Source organism: Fringilla coelebs, assembly GCF_963513975.1.
Source record: "Fringilla coelebs genome assembly, chromosome: 12".
In the NCBI taxonomy this organism is placed as follows: Eukaryota; Metazoa; Chordata; class Aves; order Passeriformes; family Fringillidae; genus Fringilla; species Fringilla coelebs.
This window is the reverse complement of record NC_140038.1, coordinates 22,198,451-22,219,802: the sequence shown is the minus strand read 5'-3', so window position 1 is coordinate 22,219,802 and position 21,352 is coordinate 22,198,451. Positions and strand designations below refer to the sequence as shown.

Genomic DNA, 21,352 nt, shown 5'->3' with positions numbered 1-21,352 from the left:
AACCCCCCAGGTGAAGCCATCAGGGCCAACCCCCGAATTCCCAGAGCTCTAAAGACCTGAAACAGAGCAGCTCCTGGATATCCTGCTCTTCCCTTCAAATCCAATAATTTTGAACCAGACTGACAAGCATTGACAAGAAGTGCTGTAGGCAAAGATGCCCATCACTAAATGGAAAAGGCTACAAGGTAGAAAAGAGACCAAATCTACATCAGCCCAGCTGCATGGGGTGCCAGTTGCAGTGGAGAATGAACAAGTGCTTCTTCCACTGACACTGCTGAACATGTCATGGAACCATACGTAGACTCTTACTCACTCTACCCAACTGTAAAAAAGAACATCAGTTTGCACTAGAGCCATAATAAAAAACCCCAAGAACTAAAAAAAAAAAAAAATAAAAATAAAACCAGACAAACAAAAAGCCCAAACAAACAGAAGAACCAAACACAAGTACCAAAATACAAAAATAAAAAGGAAAAAAAACCCAAGAAAATAAGACCAAATTTTCCACCTAAACAAAAGCAGGAAATAGTCAAGACAGGATGAGCACAGGCCAGATAGAGAGCAGCATGGTCAGGATCCAGTATTAAATGCTGAGATGTATGTGGGACACCAGGCACCAACCAGCCCAGAGGGCATTTGCTGCAGGCTCTCTTGCCTTCCCAGTCAAAGTGCCACAGCCAGCAGGACCAACAACTGGCATCAGGCATGGAGGACTGCCATACCTGAGACATGCCAGGATGACAGGTTTTAACACCAACCCTGACACATATCAGACATTTGTGGAATCCTGCTTGCACAGAAAAGAAAATACGGACCTTAAAGGCTACGCAGACTTTACGGGCAACGAGTTTCTCCATGGCAGTCAGCATGACTGGGTACCGAATTTCCTTCCCTTCACTGTCCCGTTCCACCTTCCCATCCAAAGCTGGGGATTTGCGAGCCTCTGCATGGGCATAGTCCGGCCCCACAGTGTACACCTGGAATGAGAGTCAGCACAGCTGACACAGCCAACAAGACTAACTGCAGCTTCCAGAAGGAATTTCTGCTAGAGACACAGAAAAGATGAGACGGTCTCACACGTTCCTGCTGGTGTGATCCACAGAGCACCCGCTCCCCACTCTGGGGCTGAAACCACGCAGTCAGCACCTCAAAGCTGAAACACACCTTCCAGAGCCTATGTAGGACTAAGCATGACTGCTGAACTTTCAGCTCCCCCAGGTCTGACAAAGGAAGGCACCACTCCAGGCCTTTCCTTACCTTTACATCAGTGCCATCCGTAGGCATGAACTCCTCATAAATGTAGGAGCCTGTCTTCCTCACACTGCTCTCTGGGGAGTACACACTGCTGCGGCTGCCAATCTGAAAGCACAGAAAAAACACCTCGGGGAGGAGCACGGGGATCCTTTTCTTAGCTGGAAGCAGAATAGCAGAAGTTTCATCCCATGTGTACAGAATTTAGCGGACTTAATGGATCAGCATCTCAGGCCCCCCAGACATTACAGCACACTTATTTATGGAGGACAAAAGACACCAAAATGCAGGTATGTCTTTTTCCAGGCTTTAAAGAGGAGAAAAGCTATTATAGACCATTAATTTGTCTCCAATCACTTCAAGGATATGGAACAAAAAAAAGTGCAAAAATACCTACAAAGTAAGGAGCTTAACTAAGCTACAAATGAAAATAATTTATGACAGGTAGTAATACAACCAATTTAATTTCCTTCTAGGACCGTGACTGATTTTGCTGACATTGAGGATGATGTTGTTTTCATTTTTACTAAGGCTTTGGATACAACCTCAAGAGGCATACCTGTATCTTACCTAAGGGAACAATCATTTTAGGTTTATTCATGCCAGATGTGTAACTGATTGGAAAAAAGATATATCACAGCTGTAACTGTTCACTGGAAAAGTGGGGGACACGAGTAAGGGCAGATTTCCTGTGATATCTAGGAATAAATGCTGCTTTTATCACATGTGCAAGCTACACTAAATGGGAAGGGCAAGAATGATGCTAAATGACAGGAATGTAGGTTTTTTGAAAAAAATTCATAACGATAAACCCAGGAGAAATCAGCAAGGAATTCAGAAAGGGACACAGTGCTCCATGACTACAGGATAAAGGATCACCAAGAGGATGGGGAAGGTGAAGTCAGCAGTACCACTAAAATACATCCTTCTGTGGTTCCCAGGTAGATGCACTTGAACTAAAAATTCTAAGAAGGTCTAAACTTCCCCAACACAAAACCTTCCCTTCCCCTGCATGGGCCCCAACACTCCTTCCTGAAGCCACACGAGTCTCAGATCTGTTGGTTCCAATACCAGCTCTGGAGAGACCCCTCCTCACCTTGCGGAAGAGCCGCTGGCTGCCTCCACCTGCTGAGGTTGGGTAGTAAATATACACATTGTGGTCTTCAGCACTGACTGGCTTCTCTACAAATGGCTTTGGGAACACCGCTCCGTTTACCTCCACATGGTCCTCTCCTTCCACCAAGTTGCACTCTGAAGACAGAGCACAGCAGCAGCACATCAGGAAAGGCGACACAGTCCTAGTGCAGAGCCACAGCCCCTTCCAGGCCCATCAGTCAGTTTTGCTGCTGGGATCTTTGCCCACAAAAAAAACCCGAGAGACTTATGAGTCAGGCCTCTTTGAGGTGACTGCCAGTATCTGTCCTCTGCAGATTATCTTAAATAGCAGAGACTGGGGCAATGGCTTTCAGTAGAAGCTGGACACTGACCTTCTGGTCGGTCAGGATCTCGATTAAGCACAGCATAGCGGGGCAGGTCTATTCCCTCTTCTTGAAGGATCCGATACACCTCACGCCTGTGGAGGACAGAAGCAGTGTCAGAAGAGTTTAGAAGGTCCCCAGTACACACCAAGGGAAAGACTTCACTCCCACTGATGAAGAACACAGTCAGATGAACACAAAAAAGCATCAAGACTGCAGGTACTTGTCAGCATATGCTCTCTGGCCGAGTCCTACAGGCTATAGGGTTTGCTGCAGTCCTGCTCCGGACACAGATGCCCTAGAGCAAATCTCTACCTGGCCTAAACATGGATGATCAGTTGTTAGCATGTGCCCAAAGTACAGCAGCACACCCAGTACACACTGCCTGCCCAGACCCACCCTCTTGCAGAGTGCCCTGTCATGCCAAGCTGTCCAGTGCCGAGGCCTGGCAGAAGCGGCAGGAGCCTTCTTTTATCTTGTGCCAAGGGGCAAACCCCAGTTCTTTCACTAGTTACACCTTGGGATGCCTGCCAGCACCCACATAACACTGCTCACCACCCCAAAGTCAGGGCAGGAGGTTTAGGATCTGTTAGGAGCCCTACTCACACACCTGCAAAGTAGCCTGGCTATAAGGGCCCAAATACACGGCTGCTGGTGGCCTCTACCAACAGATGACCGAGAAACCTCACATGTCTGACCAACACAGGTACCACAGATTCTGACCCAGACTTGCTCCCAGTTTCTGACCCAGAGCCCCATCTCACCATTTGGCTCTCCTGCTTAGAGACTAGTCTTTTTGGTTTAGTCATGGCAGCCTTGTTCTGTGAGAACTCTTCCACTCCCTACATCCCAGCCACTCCTTACAAGACATTTACACCAGAAAACAAAGCATGATTTTACATGGTCCCAATGGTTTTATCCTCAAAGCCATTCCCCTCCATGCTTTGGAGAAACCCCAAAAAGCCGCTGCTAAGGTCCCCTTCCTCCTCATCTCACTCCTTTGTGACCAGAAAAATTAAGATTCCGCAGCATGCTGAGAAGAATCAGAGGAAGAGGAAAGGGGCTTTAGCAGCTCACAGATACTCACCTGTCCTGGATGTAATACTGCATATCAAGGTCGTTGATCAGAAATGGTTTGCACAGCTTGGCATAGGCAACTGCCTTATCCAGGGGGAATCCTGAAATACAGGGTGAGGACAGAGGAGAAGGCTGAAACTCCCTTGCCCACAGCTCAAGCAGGCTAAGGACTGCTAGAGATGGGTTACCTTTGGAGTGGAAGGATATCAGGCAGTCACAAGAGGGCCAGTTTTCCACCGGTTCGTTCAGAATAACATCTTCCCCCATGATCACCACTGTGATGTACTCAAACTTGCACAGACGTTCCAGAATCTGCGTCATGGGCTTTGACTTGGACTTTTTGGTCATGGCACAGATTCCCACCACGATCTGCCGTTCTGGAGGCTGACAGAGGGGAAGACAGAGATCAGTCTAATAGCATTTAATGTAACACTGAATAGGGGCCAAAAGCAGTCAGGAGCTAGAGATCATTTTTTCTGCATCCTGTTCCTGGAGGTTCTAGAAAAATGAATGTTTCCTCTCTGCAGAGACACCTTTGCCCTCTTCACAGGTGACAGAGTTTTCCCCAAAAATTTCACTGGTGAAACAGAAAGACTTACAGAAGTGTCTGGTTAAGACTCTAGAACAAAAAAATCTACCAGTTTTCCCAAATCAGATCTGCAAGCAAAAAAGCTGGATTTCCTGAGGCAGTAAATTCGGCAGCATGACGCAATGTGTCCTGTCTTAAATGCCACTGCTGTGTCCCCTGCAGTCCCAACTACCTGCAGCCCCAGCAGTAACCATGCAAAACCTGGCTGAGACCCAGGGATCCCACAGAGGTGCTCCAGCCCAGAATGCTGGGACCTCCTTACCGACTCCTCCTCTTCATCATCTTCAAAGAAATCAGTTTCGTCTGTCTTCATGTTTGATCCCAGAAATTCTGTCTCATCATCTCTGGAACCAACAACAAACCTGGGAGCAGAGTTCTCTCCCTCACTGGAGGTCGTCAGGGACGACATTGCAGCTTTGGTGGCCGACCATCCCGCTCTGGAATTACAGAGTGCAAAAGGGAGAGAGGTCAGATGCAGGGCGCCCCCAGGGCCAGCTGCATGGTGGGGAGGGCAGGGACTGACCCAGCACGAGGGAACCCAGGGACAGTGCTGCCCAGCACAAAAACAGGGAACAAGAAGACACTCTCAGGGTAGGAGGGGATCTGGAATTCTGGATCATTTTAGATAAGCAGCTCCATTTTGCAATTAACCCCCTTGCACTGGGAAAGTGTCACCACCAGCACCAGAAATAATGTAACCCTTACAGCGATGCATGTCCAACCGCTGCCTAAATCATGGACAGGGACAGGCGACACTCCTGCAGACTCATAGGCCCAACAACATCAACTGGGACTTCAGAAGTCAGGATAAAGCTCAGGTCAGTGACAGTGATTTTCCAATTGCCAATTTTCATCCTTTCAGCTCAGGAAGACCTACAGTAACAGAGAGAAGGAAGGAGGCAAAAGAAGTGAAAACTCTATGGCAGGGAAAGAGGACACAGAGGGAGCATCAGCAACATTTTGGGTTGCAGGTCAGGATGTCTGGGTTTGCAAGCTGGCATAGAATCACAGAATACACCAAGTTGGAAGGGATCCATCAAGACTGAGTCCAGCTCCTGGCCCTGTACAGACTTCCCAAAAACCCCACCATGTGCCTGAGAGCATTGTCCACAGGCTTCTTGAACTTAGACAGGCTTAGCGCTGTGACCAGTGCAGAGTGGAACAATCACCTCCTTTGACCAGCTGCTGAATGTATGCTATGAGTTAGAAACGCCAGGAAAGGATCATGTCCTCCAGGGTCACCTACAAGAGCAGCACAGCCTGCCTCAGAGGAGACAGAGTCTGAACACCCCATTCAACTGACCTGTACGTGCCAAGGACACAGCTGCTCACAGCTGACCTAAGCTCCACCCAATGTCAAGCAGGAGTCTTTCACCTGCTTTTCCTTGTTATAAAGTAGCCAAAAGCTTTCCTCCTGTGTAAGGATCCACTGGGGAAGCAGACATCGGCCCAACAGAAACCACACAAGGGGACACAGCAAGCCTAGACTGTCCATACCACGGCATGGATGATCTCCTCCATCCCAGTCCCATGCACGGAGCCCGGTGTTGCTGCTGCCACAAACCCCTCAAAGCACAGCACGCATCTGGCACTGAAACGTCTCGGTCACATGAATCAGAGCTGATACTCACCACCAGTGCTCGCTGCCAGGGGCAGAACAGGGCTGGCTGACCAGGCTGTGGAGGTATTTACTGTGCACTCCCCACAGCCCTGCTGTCTCCAGAGGAGGACAAACGTAGCATTCCCAACCTACTCAGCAACCATTTTCATGCCTGTGTCCTGCTGCCTCAGCACATCAGTGCACAATGAACCCTTAGCAGGTATACTATCAGCTTGAAGGCTGATGATTTAATGAAGTGAAGCAAAGCAAGCAAAAGAAGGAGGAGGGTTATTTTCTCCAATCCCTTACTCTCCCCTCCCTCCTGGAAAAAAAAAAACAAACAGATAAGCAGCAGGAAAACCTTTGCCCGAAGAACTCAGAAAGCAACAACTTCTCTGTATTTTTCCTCCTATCCCAGAGACAAAGCCTCTTCCTTTCTCTGTAGCTCTGTTTCAAGGCCATGACACATCATATTCACATCAGGTAAAAACTCAGAGCCTCACTGAAGCTGACAGCCACTGATAACACAGGTGTGCCCATGATGTTAATAAGGAAAGCCTCATGATTTCAGGTGTGGGGGAAGAGTCAATGGGAACCTTCTTCTAGTTTTTCTTAAAAGCAGATCCCTTACCATAGACTTATACCAAGCAACAACAGACTTTTGATGAATAGAACTTTTAGCTACAGGCATAACTAAGGCATTAAAAACTCAGACTGTTGCTCTTAAATGGACACAGGCAAGTGGAGCTCTATTCTGGTATCTAAGGACAGTGACAGGAAGTTTGCCCAGCACACCTGAGCCAGTCCTAGTGTTGGAACTGGCACGGGGCTCATATGCCAGCAGGGTGGCAATGCCATGATGGAACCCTTACAGGTTCCTGCACAGCACACAGCCCACACTTTTCACACCAACCACAGCATGCTGATGGCTCTGTCCCTGCTGACTGCTGAGCTAACTGCCCATGGAAGTCACAAATTTCACCCAGTTCACAGTTGCTGAGAGTGCTGTGGGCCTCACCTCTCACTAACCACAGCAAGAAAATTCAGTGTTGAGCTAATGCTGCTGACTGTGTCATCCAAGGGAGACAAGAGGACTAATGTGGCCCTGGCACATGCACACAAAAGGTAAGGATGATTCTGGCTTTGAGTCAGGATATTCAGACTTGGTAGTCCTGCCACAGATAGAGGAGGAAGTACATACCAGCCACTACACCTAAAGACTTTCCTACTGTACTTCCAAGGGCAGCTGTGGTCTGCTGCACACTCATACCAAAGGTTACTGAAATTACCCCATCAGCAATCCAAATCTGCTGACTCACAACCCTAAATGGAGCCACAGACCTTGCCACTGATGGCCTGGGACTCTTTCAGCTCCCTAAACTGCCCTATATTAGAGATAACAAACCATATAGGAAATTGTTTTCTGGTTCCCCAGCAGATCGTTCTGGTGCTGTTCAGATAAGGGTACCCATAAAGTAAAGAAATTCTTTGTGCCCTGCTTCTGAGGTGCCAGACATTTAAGGCGAGAAGATGCGATTAGGTCTTGTATTAAGTTTGTACTCAGTGTGGCATTAACCAATCAAAGAGTGGGCTTGCACGTCAGGGTTTTGTTTCATTTCGTTTTTTAAACAAGAGGTGCAGATGCAGGTGCAGTCCCTGTAGTGCTGGGCTGACGGACAGGAACATGGCTTATCACATTGCCAGTGGCAGGAATTTGGGATTACCCCAGCAAGCAAAAAGCCTGCAAACGTTATCCAACTCAGAGACCCACAGCCTAGCCAAGTCAGGTCAAGTGCGTGCAGGATCATGACTTCTGAAGATACACATAGCTGGCATTTTAAAACACTTATGCTGACAATGTCTGGTAGAACTATCTGAAACCACTGATGGCCCTACAACCAACCAACCAGTCCAAAAAAAAAACCACCCTGAAAGCTTAGGCCCTAAGCAGTGAAGAACCTTTGCATGCATGACCAGTGACACACGGAGAGTTACTCCCACTGTTACAAGGGCTGTTTGCATTAATCCCATACTTTAAAATGGTGAAAGCTGTGCTCCTCTCATGGGCACTTAATTGCTTCAGAACAGAAACATTACCTATTCTAGGGTTAATAATTAAAACTATTTGGACACGCTGAATCAGGGAATCCCTCTGTTCTGGTGACACAGGCGTTCAAGGTGTTCACAGCCAGGAAGCCGAAGCCACGTTCAGCGGACCCAAGCGGCTGTCAGGGAGGCCGAACGCCCCGAGAGCTGCGAGCGCGGAGCGGAGGGAGCACCGGGGCAGCCCCTCGGCTTACCGCACAGCGAGCGGGGCGTGCGGCGCACAGCGGGACCGTCCGTGTCTGACACTGCTCATAAAGAAATATTTAATCAGACCCGTGGGGCCTGTGGAGCGTGAAACTCCCCAGCACCGGGAACTCCTCCGACACGGCCGCTGTCACTGAGGGTTTACTGCGGGGGCCGCTGCCGCCCTGCCCCGCGCACACCGCGGCGGCTTCGCAAACAGCGGGCCCGGAGAGCGGGGCAGAGGCACAGGCGGGGGCCAGGACCGGGCCGGGAGAGCGGCGCGACCTCAAGCAGATCCGCAAAGGGCGAGCCACCGCTGCCCGGAGAGCGGGCAGGCACCAGCACCGCGCCGGCACGCACAGGCCCCGAGCGGCCTGGACGAGCCTCGCCCGCCGCTGCGCCCGAGTCGGGCGGAGCTGCCGCGCCGCCGGAGGCCGGACCCCGGGCCGGGCAAGGCACAGGCGAGCGGCGGCGGCGGCGAGCCGCGGGGGCGGCACGGGACCGGGCCGCGCCTCGCCGTGCCGCCGCCGCTGCCGCCCACCTGGCGCGCCCCAACAGCCGCCGACAAACAGGGCCCAGCAGCGGCGCGATCGGCCGCCCTACCCCTCCCCGCCTAGCGCTTTGCTTTGCTTCGCTTCGATTCCCGACCCGGCCCCGGTCCCGGCCCTAGCCCCTCGGCCGCCCCTGCCCCCCCGGCGGCAGCAGGGGGCGCCACGCCAGGCGCCGCCATTTCGCTCCGCTCACCTGCGGCCTCCGAGCGCACCCTGCGCTGCGGGCCCTGCCGCCGACCAATCACCGTCTGCTGACGGCCATTGGCAGCCAATCGGCGCGGAGGAGGCGGGCCGGCCGGGGGGCGAGCGGGCACGGCATGGCGGCCCCTGGCGGCGGCAGCGGGAGCTGCAGCGCGGTCCGGCGCACGTGGGCGCGGGCCCCGCGCCGGGCCCGTGCTGTAACGGCGGGCGCGCGCCTGCACCGGGCGGAACGCGCGGCCGCAGCGGCCGTACCGGGCTGGTTCTACCGGGCGGCCGCTTCCCGTGTCCCAGAGCAGCGCGGGTTTGCGCCAGCAGCTCCCGTCCCTCGGGGTTCTGCGGTAGCGAACGCAGCGCACTTCCTGGCCCGCCGGTGCGGCCCCGTCGGTGTGGCGGGCACTGCGGAAGGGCTGGTGACCGGCGAGAACAGGCCCCCGACCCCGCGACCCATCGCGGGCCGCATCCCGTCGAGGAGCCGCGGTCGCCGCTCCCGGCTTCAGGCGGACGAACTCTGACCCGGCCGCGCCCGCGCGCCGCAGGGCGCGGCGAGGGGCTCCGAGGTGTGGGTCCCGGTGCGGAGCCGGCCCGTCTCGGCGCAGCCGCCCCTTCGGCGCTGTCCGGCGAGCGGTGCTGAAAGCGCGGCAGCCTCGGTGGGGCGGGGCGGGGCGGGGCAGCCAAGCAGGTGGCGGTGCCGCCAGGCCCCCCCGTGCCCCGCCGGCTCTCCGCCCCCGCGCGTCCCGCCGCCGTTCCTGTTCCCATTCCCATTCCCGTTCCCATTCCCCTCACGTCCGCTGTCCGCCCCGGCGCGCTTGCTCCGGCGCTCCGACATGGCCAGCACCTTCGCCCGCGTTCTCTCCGCTCGCCGCTCCGCCGGCCTCCTGGCCATGGTGGGCGCCGGCTCTCTCGCCGCCGGCTTCCTACTCGCCCGGGACTCGGTCAGCGCGGGCGACCGTCAGCGTCGGCGATACCCGCCCAGGTAATGCGCGCGGGCGGCGAGGGCGCACGGGCGGGGGGCGGCGGGCGGGGGACGATCCCTGCGGCACCGGCACCGGCACCGGGGGCGGGCGCGGCGGCTGACCCCTGGCTCCAGTCTGGGCGGCGGGTCCCGGAGCAGCTGGTGGGAACGGCGCGATGGACGCTGCTCGTCCATGGCGGGAAGGACCGGGAGGCCCTGAACCAAGCCCGTCCGGCCCCGGGGCCCCGGGCCGGGAGGGGGACGGAGCGGCCGCAGGGGCTCAGCCGTGTGGGATGGATCCTCCCCGCCTCGGGCTGCTGGGCACCGGCTCCGCCGGCCCCGCCGTCCCCGCACACAAGGACACCGGCACAGCAGCGGCCCGGGTGCAGTCCCGCAGGGACCAGAGAGCGCACGTCCGGGCTCTCCGGGGTTCGTCTGGGTTGCCGCGGGCCCCCTTCACGGGACCCGCGCTGGAAGGGGCTGTGAGGGCTGCGGGGGCCGCCCCGGGCACATTCCCGTGTCCGGGGGTTGGCCCTGGGCGCTGCGGTCCGGGCAGGGAGCCCGGAGCTGCCAGCTGCCCTGGGTGTTCCCAGAGTACCAGGACAAGCCGCTGCAGCCGGGGACATGCGAGAGCGGGAGGGGGCAAATGCTTGATAGTAGGATTGGGGTCCTGGGAGGGCAGAGATTGGGGTTGTTTGGGAGAGAGCAGTGCTGGGACCGCCAGTGCCGGTGGGGAGATACCCCCGGCTCGGCCCAAGAGAATGCAGGGAAGACTTTGCCAATGTCCTGGTAAGAACAGGATGGAGCAAAGGGTCCATTTTGTCCTGCTGGCAGAACACTGAGGATCTCTAACTGTGGGAGCTGGTGTCAGAGCAGCCCCTGGCCCGACCTCATCTGGCTGTACCAGCCTTCCCACGTGCCTCCCTTTGGGACAGGGACTCCTCTATTGAAAAGAAAAGCTTTGCTGGCAGGTCCTGCCTCTTCCCTCTCTGGGCCAGTTTTTAAAGGGAGAGCTGGAGGGGCCTGTGGATGCTGAGCAAACAGCCCCATGGGTGGATTTTGGATGACAATGAGATGTGCAGTCAGGACTTCTGGGAGGTGGGCACAGGGTTGAGCTGGGCCAAGTGGGCACATACACGGCCACAGGCTGGCTTAGGGGTGTTTTTGAGGTAATGCTGGCTCTGCAAGAGCCCTGGCCCTATTTGCACACCCAGCGCCTGATCCCTTAAGCCAGATAAGTGTCACGGCAGCAGCACAATGCTAAGGTTCAAGCTCTAGACCAGAAGCTTTCACGTCACTCCCCTCCAAACGGCTCTTTGTTGCCCCAGGAAGCCCAGGAGGGCCAAGTGCCTCACATTCCCATGGTTCCACTCACTGTGGCTTGACATGGCAAGTGGGGTGGAGGAGACAGAGGCTGGTCCTGCCTGGTGTTTGTGCTGCCAGCCCTGAGGACCACAGAGCTGTAAGGTGCCACACAGGTCTGGACACAGTAACTACCTGTGTCTCGCAAGAGCTAGGCGGAGTGGGAACGGGGCGAGGGCCAGAAGAGGAGAGGGATGTGGTGACCACCCGCCAGTCCTTATGCTGGCAACAGCTGCTTGGCTTAGCACATCCTAGAGGCAGGCCAGGAAAACGAGGACTGAGTTTTCCTGCCCATCCCAAAGCCAGCAGAGACTGTGCACAGGGAAGGAGCAGGGTGGGAAGGAGGCAGCACGTTGCTGCTCCGAACACCAGCAGCTGCTGCCATCCCTGCACCAAATGCCGACAGTCAGAGTGGAGTGTTGCTGTGCTGCATTGCAGACTGGGAACCCTGGGCATGTGGAGGGCTCGCAAGGAGCTGCCACTGGGGCTCTGGCAAGCTGCGTTGGGCTACATAAAATCGGGGACAGAAATTGATTGAGTTAATAGAATTACAAAGGCCGGATGTTATTGATTATTTACCTCCCAAGAGGGAGATGTTTTCCAGCTTTCTGAACAACTGCAGAGACACAGACATCAGGTCAGGAGGGGATGAAGTCAAGGTGAGGCTGTGGCTGAGAAGCTCTAAAATGAGCCTCCTGGGGGGTTCTGTTCAGTTGGGAATGGTTTTGTGACAGTGCTGACACTTGAAAAGAACCTGGATGGAGCCCTAGGGGTGAGCTGCAATCCCTCACTCTGCAGCTGACTCGACTGAGGATTTTGCCCCTCTAGTCTCTAAGTTAAAAACTGAGAGACATTGGCAGCAGCCCTGAGGAGTCTGAGCAACACTCCACAGCCTCCTTTCAGAGGCACTGTTGTATGGATGGCCACGCTGGGAGGGCACAGGCACTCCCACCTCAAGGAGACATGGGCACCCTGTGCCTTCTGCCAGGGGAGTCCTGTGACAGGTATGGCACCACATTTGGGCCACCACGTTGGGGTTCCCTGCCAAAGCCTCTCCAGACAAAGCCCAAGCCCCTTCCTCCCTGCTTAAGCAAGCCTGGTGCTTGGCTGCCTGCCAGCTCACAGTTCCATGCCGTGACACAGGGTCTGCTGCTCACCCCACACACCCTCACACTTCTCCAGAGGCCGTGTGTGGCTGGGACTGCCTGGGCACCTCAGGCCAGTGATGCCAGGAAGGGCACTGGAGGCTGCCACATTAGAGGTGAAGAGCTGTGGGGAGGTGCAGGTGGTTGTCACTTCTGGAGAAGCTGCCCAGTCAGTAGACAATGGACTAATAATCCCTGCTGGCTGCTGAGCAGGTCTGCTCTGGGGTCAGGCACCTGCTTGCTCAAGGGCAGAGAGGGCAGCTGCACCCGAGGTCACGGGCAGGACGGCAGGCAGGCTGAGGTGAGCACAGGACAGCGTGGGCCCCAGTGCTGAGCTGCACTCCTGGCAGACATCCACACCTCCAGCCTCTGCAGCTGGGCAGGAGCCCACAACACCACAGAACCGTGGAATCATGGAGTCACTGAGGTTGGAAAAGACTTTAAGATATCACTTGGTGCTGGGGCACAAAACAAAATTTTTGTGGGAACAGATGGTGCTGAAATGGCCATAATTTTAAAACCAGCCTTGGGGACCAAAACCAAGGGGTCAAAGCAGCCCAGATGCAGCATCATCTTGACACTATGACAGAGGACTCGTGGACACCCTGAGCACATGGTGGGAGTGTGGTGCCACTGCCAGAGCCCTCCAGTGCCAGCCTGGACACAGCCTCCCCCAGTGGCTCTGTGGCACCACGGTGAGCACAGCGCCGGGTGCTCAGGACCTTCACCCCAGCATTACCCAGCTGCTCCTGGCAACATCCATCCGAGTCCAGGTGCTCTAGAAGAGCTGAAGAGATGTTGCCCCAATTTGCTGGCTGTGGTCTGGGGCTGTTCAGGGCAGATGCACTCCAACCAGGTGCTCAGTCAGCTCTGCAGTAGGTACAGCACCTGCAGGCAGGAGCCTGGAGTCTCAGGGTTTGGATGCTGAACACCTCAAGGAAGGTGTAGACAACTGTGGCATGTGACAGCATGCTTCAACCCATAGCAGTCTCCTTCCTGCTGGGAGTAAGCTGGCTTTCCTTGGGAACCTTTGCTGCTCCTGGGCATCCTCTGTCACACAGAGAGCACAGCAAGTGGTCCTGGCATGCCTAGCAGCAGGACCATGCTTGAGCAGTGGAGGAACCTGTCCAAGTGTTTCATTCTGATCAGCAAATGCTTTTTACAAATGTGTCACCCTGGGGAGACAGTGGCCAGCAGATGACAGAAGCTGTGAGGGAGGCCAGGGCAGGCTGCATGCCACATCAGCCTCTTAGCTGGATCATCTCATTAGGGCACAGGTCTGTGTGTGGGTTGGGAGCAGCCCTCAGCCCCCTCAATCCTGGGACCAGTTCTTGTCTGGAGCAAATGCCTCCTTCTGCTGGTCCAGGCAGCAGTGCTAGTGCTTCCCCACATGATGCAATGGGAGCCCTACCTCCCTTTGTTTCTGCACAGCACAGGAAGCCATGAGCAGTAGCCAAGCTGTGGGCGAAGGGCCGCATTCCTTGGCCTGCAGACAGGGGAGGAGGCAGTGGCAGCCACAGGGCTCTGCATTGCAGCACAGGATTGGTGCTGGCAGCCAGAACCAATGCCCAGTGTGAGCACTCAGCCCAAGAGCAGGAGCTGAGCACAGCGGGGTGCCAGGACTTGCTTCTAGTGCTGATGTGTGACTTGCTCCCAACAACCAGACCTGTGCTAGCCCAAGTGCCCTTCCTCCCACATGGACCCCCACCCCAAGCCATGTCACCCCCAAAGCAGGCCTCTCTCAGAAGGGTGTCCCCAGGAATGCAGGACCCCCTCCAGCCACCAGTGTGGTCTCCTGGGTTGACAAGGGCCAGTCCCATCCCACTAAGGTGAGTGGAGGCACCCTCAAGGGAGATTTGGCTAAGGCAAGCCGGTCCTGCCCTGCCAATTTCCCTGTAAGTGCAGAACAAGTACAAAGCCTGCCTAAAGTGGGAATGAGGTCAAGAGACAGCCTCCCCCTAAGCTGATTAGAGGAAAGCATCCCCCTAATACAATAAACTGCACTGGGACTGTGCTGTTCCCACTGGCTGCAATCAGGGTCAGCCAATCTGCTGCCCCACAGCATCCAGGGGGCAGAGGTGCAGGGGTCCAGGGGTCAGGCAAGCCAGGACGCTGCAGATTGCATGTCCTGCCTCCCCTATCCACTGCATCAGCAGACAAGGAGCAGCCCCATTTGAGCTGGCATCAGGGCAGCCCCAGGGAGGACAAGGGGAATGGGACCCCAACTTCAGCCCAGCTGCCCTGGCAGCTCAGTGTGGGGATGGGCTCACGTGGCCCCACTGCTCACCCAGCAGGTTCTCCCACTCTGGGGCCCTGCTGTGTGTTTGATAAGGAGCCACTCCCTAAGGACTGGTGCAGATTTGCCTGTGGACTCTTGTCTTGGTTCAGTGCCAGCCCTGGGCTTGGGCTCTCCCTGCCCTTGCCCTGCAAGACCTGTGACTGCCTCCTTGCTCCCAGCTGCTGTGGAAAAGCAGAGTATTTGACCCCTCCCTGAGCTCCCCTCTCCATACCTGCATCAAGAGTCTCTGTGGAGCACAGGCACAAGTGCTGGGGTCTCTGGCCCCAAAGAACTCCTTGGTGTCTCCTCCCACAGCGCTGAGTACCCCGACCTGCGGAAGCACAACAACTGCATGGCCAGCAACCTGACGCCAGCCATCTACGCCAGGCTCTGTGACAAGGCAACCCCAAATGGCTGGACCTTGGACCAGTGCATTCAGACTGGCGTCGACAACCCTGGCCATCCCTTCATCAAGACTGTGGGCATCGTAGCTGGTGATGAGGAGACCTATGAGGTGAGTGGCAGCCAGAGCCTTGCCTGCATCATCCAGAGGAATCCCAGTACCCATGGTACAACCAGCAGCCTGGGTCATTACTGCCCACCTCCTCTTGCCCAGCCTGAGCAGCTGGAGAGGCCCCTGGAAAGTCTCCACATGCTCCTGCAGGACACAGGGCTCTTTTGGAGCAGCTGTTGCTGGAGCCCCGCAGCCTCCTGCTCCACTTGCCCTGTGGATTGCTGTTGCACTGTAGGACACACTGTCCCCCACACTGGCAGTGTGGCCCTGCCAGGCTTGTGGCAGGGGCTTCATGAGCCCTGGGTCTGCTGTACATTGTCCCACTTGCTTGCAGGTGTTCGCCGACCTGTTTGACCCTGTGATTCAGGAGCGGCACAATGGATACAACCCCCGCACCATGAAGCACGTCACAGACCTGGATTGCTCAAAGGTGCAGAAGCTGGACAGTGGTGCTGCACGCGGGTGGGCTTCCTTGGGCCTTGGAGTAGGGCCCTGACAGCACCAGGGCCACCCATGCACAGCCTGTGGCTCCTGTCTGTTCCAGATAAAGTTTGGCCAGTTTGATGAGCGCTATGTGCTCTCATCCCGGGTCCGGACCGGGCGCAGCATCCGTGGCCTGAGCCTGCCGCCAGCCTGCACCCGTGCCGAGAGACGAGAGGTGGAGAAGGTGGCTGTGGACGCACTGAGCGGCCTCACCGGGGACCTGGCGGGCCGCTACTACCGCCTCAGCGAGATGACGGAGGCCGAGCAGCAGCAGCTCATTGACGTGAGTCAGTGCAGCTCCCCAGCAGCCTCCCGGGTGCATGCAGAACGGGACCCCTTTCTGGCACTGCCTCTCTGGGAGGTTGCATCCTCTTTTTACAGCTCTGCTGTCTTCAGCCAGGAGCCCGGCCCTAGCAAGGCAGCCCTCATGAGCCAGGAGCTCTCCAAACTCAACCCCAGCAGCTCATGGCCACCTCTGACTCTTGCCTCCATTTCCCTGCCCATGCCCAGAGGAAGGCAGGCTCATTGCACTCAGCTAGTGCCCCTGGCACAGGTTGGGCTGTGCAGCAGCAACCTTCTGCCTCCCAGGCCAGGAAGGCAAGGGCTCCTGCCCCTGGGTGCCCTGCCTGGGAGAGCCGTGGTGAATCTCCTGCATGGCAGTGCAACAGGGAGTACTAGAACAAGTGAGGGTGCCCTGGCTCCAGCCGCGCAGCCTGGGTGAGCCCATGAACTCTGCCTCCCTCCAGGACCACTTCCTCTTTGACAAGCCGGTGTCCCCGCTCCTGACAGCAGCAGGAATGGCTCGGGACTGGCCTGACGCTCGAGGGATCTGGTGAGATTCTGTCCTGGCACTGGGCAGCAGGGCAGAAATGGGGGGGACATACTGCTCCGTCCATCTCAGCCCTGCCACCCACATTTCCCGTGTTTGCCATGCCACAGACCCTAGCACATGGCACCAGTGCCCCTGGGCCGTGCTCACCATGGGTTCTGTGGCCTGACCTGGGAGCTCTGTGCATCACTGTCAGCAGTCTACTGTTCCCTACATGAACACAGCACAGTACTGGCAAGAGGGACTGTGGAGCCAGTACCAGCTGTCAATCCTGCCTGCTCTCAGCATCCTGCAGCACCTTGCACTCTGAGGCTGCCAAAAACCTCTAATTGCCTTCTGCTCCCTGGGCAATCCCCAGCACTCCTCCCAGCTTCTGCACACTCTATGTGACACCAAACCTACCCTGCCACAGTCACATTCTACCGCTCCCTCCCAGCATCTTTGCACAGCCATGCAACATCCCACACTCCCGCAGAGCAACAGCCAGCACACTTGTCCGCCCATGCCACCCTCGCTGACGCTGTGCCTTTACATGGAAAACATCTCCAGGGCACATATGGTTCCCAGCTCCAGCTGCACCTAACCCAGCTCTCCAGTGCACACTCCGTGCCTACAAGCCCCCTCCCACTGCCTGCACGGTGCAGGAGCCGTGGTCCCGTCCCCAGTGCAGGCCGGGTCACCACCATGCTGGCACCCACCTGTGCCCAAGGCACTGGAGACAGCTCCCATTACCAGCAGTGATACATGTGGATGGGCATGTGGATGCCCATGTACATGTGGATGGACACTGGCCCATCTCCAGGAGCATCTCCTGGCTGCCCAGCCTGATGCAGTCAGCACATGGGAACCAAGGGCAGCACTGGTACCACGGTGGCAGGGGCAGAAGGGGCACAGTTGAGTGGGCAGGGGGTCTCTGCAAGCTACCAGCACAGCCAAACACTGCCCTGTCCCTAGGCACAACCACCAGAAGACCTTCTTGATCTGGATCAATGAGGAGGATCACACACGTGTCATCTCCATGGAGAAGGGGGGCAACATGAAGCGCGTTTTTGAACGGTTCTGCCGGGGCCTAAAGGAGGTGAGTGTCCAACAGCTTCTGCTGTGCCAGCCCCGTAAACAGGCAAAGAGGGGCAAGCAGAGCTCCTGTGATGCTGGCCCTCTGCTGGGTGATCCTTTGCCAGTGCTGAACGACTGCTTGTGCCTCTAACTCAGGTGGAGCGGCTAATCCAGGAGCGAGGCTGGGAGTTCATGTGGAATGAGCGGCTGGGTTACATCCTAACCTGCCCCTCTAACCTGGGCACAGGACTGCGAGCAGGTGTCCACATCAAGCTGCCACTGCTCAGCAAGGTATTACCATGGCCAGTTTTGTGGTGAGCCAGGCTAGAACTGGGGGGAGCTCAGCCATGAAGGTGCAGGAGAACATGGGACCCAGCCCTGGACCATGCTCAGGTTCCCCTAGGAGGCATGGCGTCCAGACCCTTCCTGCATTCCTGGCCAGAGAGGCCTGGGTCCCAGGTGTCAGCCTGGGTCTGCTTAGGGCAGGACTCTGGGTAGGGCTGGTGACCCACTGACAGGACCCTGTGAGCAGCAGGGACCCACCCACACCAGGGAGCATTCGGCTACAGAGCCCTGACTCCCTTGTTGTTGGTCCTGCTGAGCACTGGCACTTTCTCTGGGCACCAGGACAGCCGCTTCCCTAAGATCCTAGAGAACCTCCGGCTACAGAAGCGTGGGACGGGTGGTGTGGACACTGCGGCCAAAGGCGGCGTCTTTGACATCTCCAACCTGGACCGTCTGGGGAAGTCAGAGGTGGGTGCCAGACGGAGCTGGGGAGGGAGGTTCTGGAATGTGCCTGCATGAGGGGCCCAGAGTGCCAGTGCAGCCCCAGGGCCGTGTGCTGGGGCCAGCATGTGGGTGCTGGGAGTGGCAGTGCCTGCCCTGCATGCAGCAGGAGTGGCCAAGTGGTGTGGCTCCCAGGACAGTCCCTCAGCCACCACATGTGTGCTCATGGTGCAGGTGGAGTTGGTGCAGCTGGTGATCGATGGTGTGAACTACCTGATCGACTGTGAGCGGCGGCTGGAGAAGGGGCAGGACATCCGCATCCCCTCGCCGCTGCCACAGTTCCGGCAGTGAGCGGGACCACGGCAGCGCTCTGGGACCCAGGTTCCCCTTAGCTTGTGCGATCTCTGTGCCCAGCATGTCGCTGCATCCTGTAACCCACAATGTGTCAGGTCAGACCCCATAAACATGCGCTGCTGTAGCCGTGGCTCAGGCTTCTTCTTAGCCCAGTCCTCAGCACCCCTCTGACCTCCCAGCACCCTGTGGTGCAGAGGCACCACTCAGATTTCCCCCCCATCACACGGCCTTCATAATCACCACCCATGGGCTCTGAACCCCCTGCCCCATCCCATCCACCCCAGCCACCTCCCAGCTGGTATCAGGAGCAGTGCAGCAAGGCCAGGAAACACTGCATGGCCTCAGGTCCCACACTGAGCATCACACTCTGCACGGTCTCCTCTGGCAAACGAAGGTACTCCTCTGGGAAATGTGTCATGAGCACCCAGGCAGTGGGAGAGCAGGAGCCAGTGGGCCCCATGCTCCTCAGGATCCTGGATGGGCTGCAGCCAGCAGCCAGGATGGGCAGTGCCTGCACCAGGATCTCAAAGGCAGGAGCACCCTCACTATGCTGGAGCAGGTCCTGGAGCACAGGCTGCAGGAAAGAGCAACATTGCACTGCCTATGCAACCCACACCTTCCCTCAGAGCTCCTTGCTCAATGTACCGCAGGGAGTTCGTAGCAGGCTTGTTACAAGGGTAAGGAGGCCGGGACAAAGGGGAGTGCTCATCCTGAGTCGAAGCTCTGACCCCCAGCCGGGAGCTGGCCGCTCCCAGCCACTGGTGGCTGAGCAGAGCACAGTCGGTGCCAGGAGCGGGTGTCAGTCCTGGGGGTCGTTCCCTGGGCCCGCGCAGTAGCGAGGAACGGCTCCAGAGCTGAGGGAGCAGAACCGGCACTCGAGCACACATCTCCCCGCGGCGGCTGCGCTCCCGGAGGCCCGGACTCACTTGCGGGGGCTGGGGTCCCGCAGCAGCACCAGAAGCAGCAGCCCCGGGCTGGCAAGGAAAGCAGCCATTCCTGCGTATTGTGGGCAGCAGGAGCGAGCGAGAGAGAGATGGACGAGGTCCCGCAGGGCTCGCTCCGGCAAGTCCCGCAGTACGGCCCCGGAGCCCGGCTCCAGCCCCCGCCGCTCCCGCATTCGCTACGGCTCCCAGCCTTCCTCCGACACTGGCAGCCCCAGATACCCCGTCCCACAGACCGCCGACACAAGCTGGGACACACCTGATACCTCCCCGGCAGGGGACCCTGCCCGGTCCCTGCCTGCTCACCCCGCTCCTGCCGCCGGGGCTGGACGCCCACGGCGCGACGGAGCCGAGCGTCGCTGGCCTCGGTTCTGGGCGCTAATCCGAGGCTGGCGCCAGCCCCACCGCCGCAAAGGACGCCGAGCTCCTGCATTATTGATGACGGGAACCCGGCACGGGCGGAGGCGGCCGGGCGGCAGCGCCCGGGACTGCGCACCCTGCCCGGAGCTGCGGACACCGCCCGGGGCTGCGCGCCCTGCCCGGAGCTGCGGACACCGCCCGGGGCTGCGCGCCCTGCCCGGAGCTGCGGACACCGCCCGGGGCTGCGCGCCCTGCCCGGGGCTGCGGACACCGCCCGGAGCTGCGGACACCGCCCGGGGCTGCGGGCACCGCCCGGGGCTGCGGACACCGCCCGGGGCTGCGCGCCCTGCCCGGGGCTGCGGACACCGCCCGGAGCTGCGGACACCGCCCGGGGCTGCGCGCCCTGCCCGGAGCTGCGGACACGGCCCGGAGCTGCGGACACGGCCCGGAGCTGCGGACACCGCCCGGAGCTGCGGACACGGCCCGGGGCTGCGGACACGGCCCGGCCCCGGCGCCTTACGCCGGCCGGCGCGGCGGGCAGCGCCCCCTGGCGGCACCGGGCCCTTTGTCGCAATGGCGACAATGAAGTCCGAGATGTCGCGCGGGTTGTCCCCGCAGCCCTGGCTGATGCAGCTCAATAGTGGTGACAAACACGCCAGAAATAGCTCGAGCGGCTGCCCCCGTGCCGGAGGTGAGCTGATGAGGGCTGGCCCCAGTCATCAGCTCTGGGGATACTGGAAGCAGTGGGAGCAGTTGCTAAATCACCGGTAGGGACCTGATGACAAGGCGAGGGCAGGAGCACGTGGGCTCTAAGGAGAAACGGATGGTGAGACGGAAACGGGGTACCGAGAACGTTTCCCCAGTTGATGCATTGTCTCCCGAGGCCCACCTGAACTGGCCGGCATGCTGCAAAGGGAGGTGGCGCTGGGACGGTGAGAATCGGGGTTTTGTGCGGGGACAGCCCCAGGCCCCGGCAGGACCCGGGCACGGTGGCGAGAGGTGGGAGCAGGCTGTGCCTGGTAAAAGCTGGGGCGAGCACCCTGGCAGGGACGGCACAGACGAAGGACCTTCCGACCGCAGACCCCAGCAGAAGGTGCAAATGTCGACGGATGGGGCTTACGGGGTAAAGACCCACTCCCCGGTTTGGCTCGGGGCCAGGAGAACGCCAGACTGTCCCAGGGCCGGAGCTGGAAGAGTGGTGGGGGAAAACGCGGGGCTGCGGTGAATCCAGCAGGCGAGCCTTATGTGTCACCGCCATGCCGGCACGGCGCGATACGGAGACGGTGGCCACGGTGGGGTTAATGCACATCCATCCA

The 21,352-nt window shown here is 57.9% G+C and overlaps 2 protein-coding genes across 7 annotated transcripts in view; one reads left to right on the top strand and one right to left on the bottom strand.

The window, feature by feature from the left end:
• Positions 1–9,078, bottom strand: part of PPIP5K1 (diphosphoinositol pentakisphosphate kinase 1) — a 42,882-nt gene extending 33,804 nt beyond the window's left edge. For 4 of the 6 annotated variants that reach the window (XM_084213476.1, XM_084213477.1, XM_084213479.1 and 1 more), the window contains exons 1-9: positions 9,029–9,078; positions 5,101–5,268; positions 4,658–4,832; positions 3,995–4,190; positions 3,817–3,907; positions 2,739–2,824; positions 2,348–2,502; positions 1,258–1,359; positions 816–977 (exon numbers count right to left, since the gene is read on the bottom strand). In XM_084213476.1, the coding sequence (XP_084069602.1) occupies positions 816–977; positions 1,258–1,359; positions 2,348–2,502; positions 2,739–2,824; positions 3,817–3,907; positions 3,995–4,190; positions 4,658–4,804 (939 nt within the window). In that variant the 5' untranslated portion in view covers positions 4,805–4,832; positions 5,101–5,268; positions 9,029–9,078. The remainder of the gene's footprint in view (positions 1–815; positions 978–1,257; positions 1,360–2,347; positions 2,503–2,738; positions 2,825–3,816; positions 3,908–3,994; positions 4,191–4,657; positions 4,833–5,100; positions 5,269–9,028) is intronic. The other 2 variants (XM_084213478.1, XM_084213480.1) reach the window with 2 other exon arrangements.
• Positions 9,079–9,818: 740 nt separating this feature from the next.
• On the top strand, positions 9,819–18,746 carry CKMT1A (creatine kinase, mitochondrial 1A). The gene is made up of 9 exons (XM_084214073.1): positions 9,819–10,009; positions 15,089–15,287; positions 15,622–15,717; positions 15,832–16,053; positions 16,517–16,602; positions 17,554–17,677; positions 17,812–17,946; positions 18,283–18,408; positions 18,616–18,746. Exons 1-9 carry the CDS (start codon positions 9,861–9,863, stop codon positions 18,730–18,732), a joined length of 1,254 nt encoding a protein of 417 aa, XP_084070199.1. The 5' UTR covers positions 9,819–9,860; the 3' UTR covers positions 18,733–18,746.
• The last annotated feature ends 2,606 nt before the right edge of the window (positions 18,747–21,352 follow it).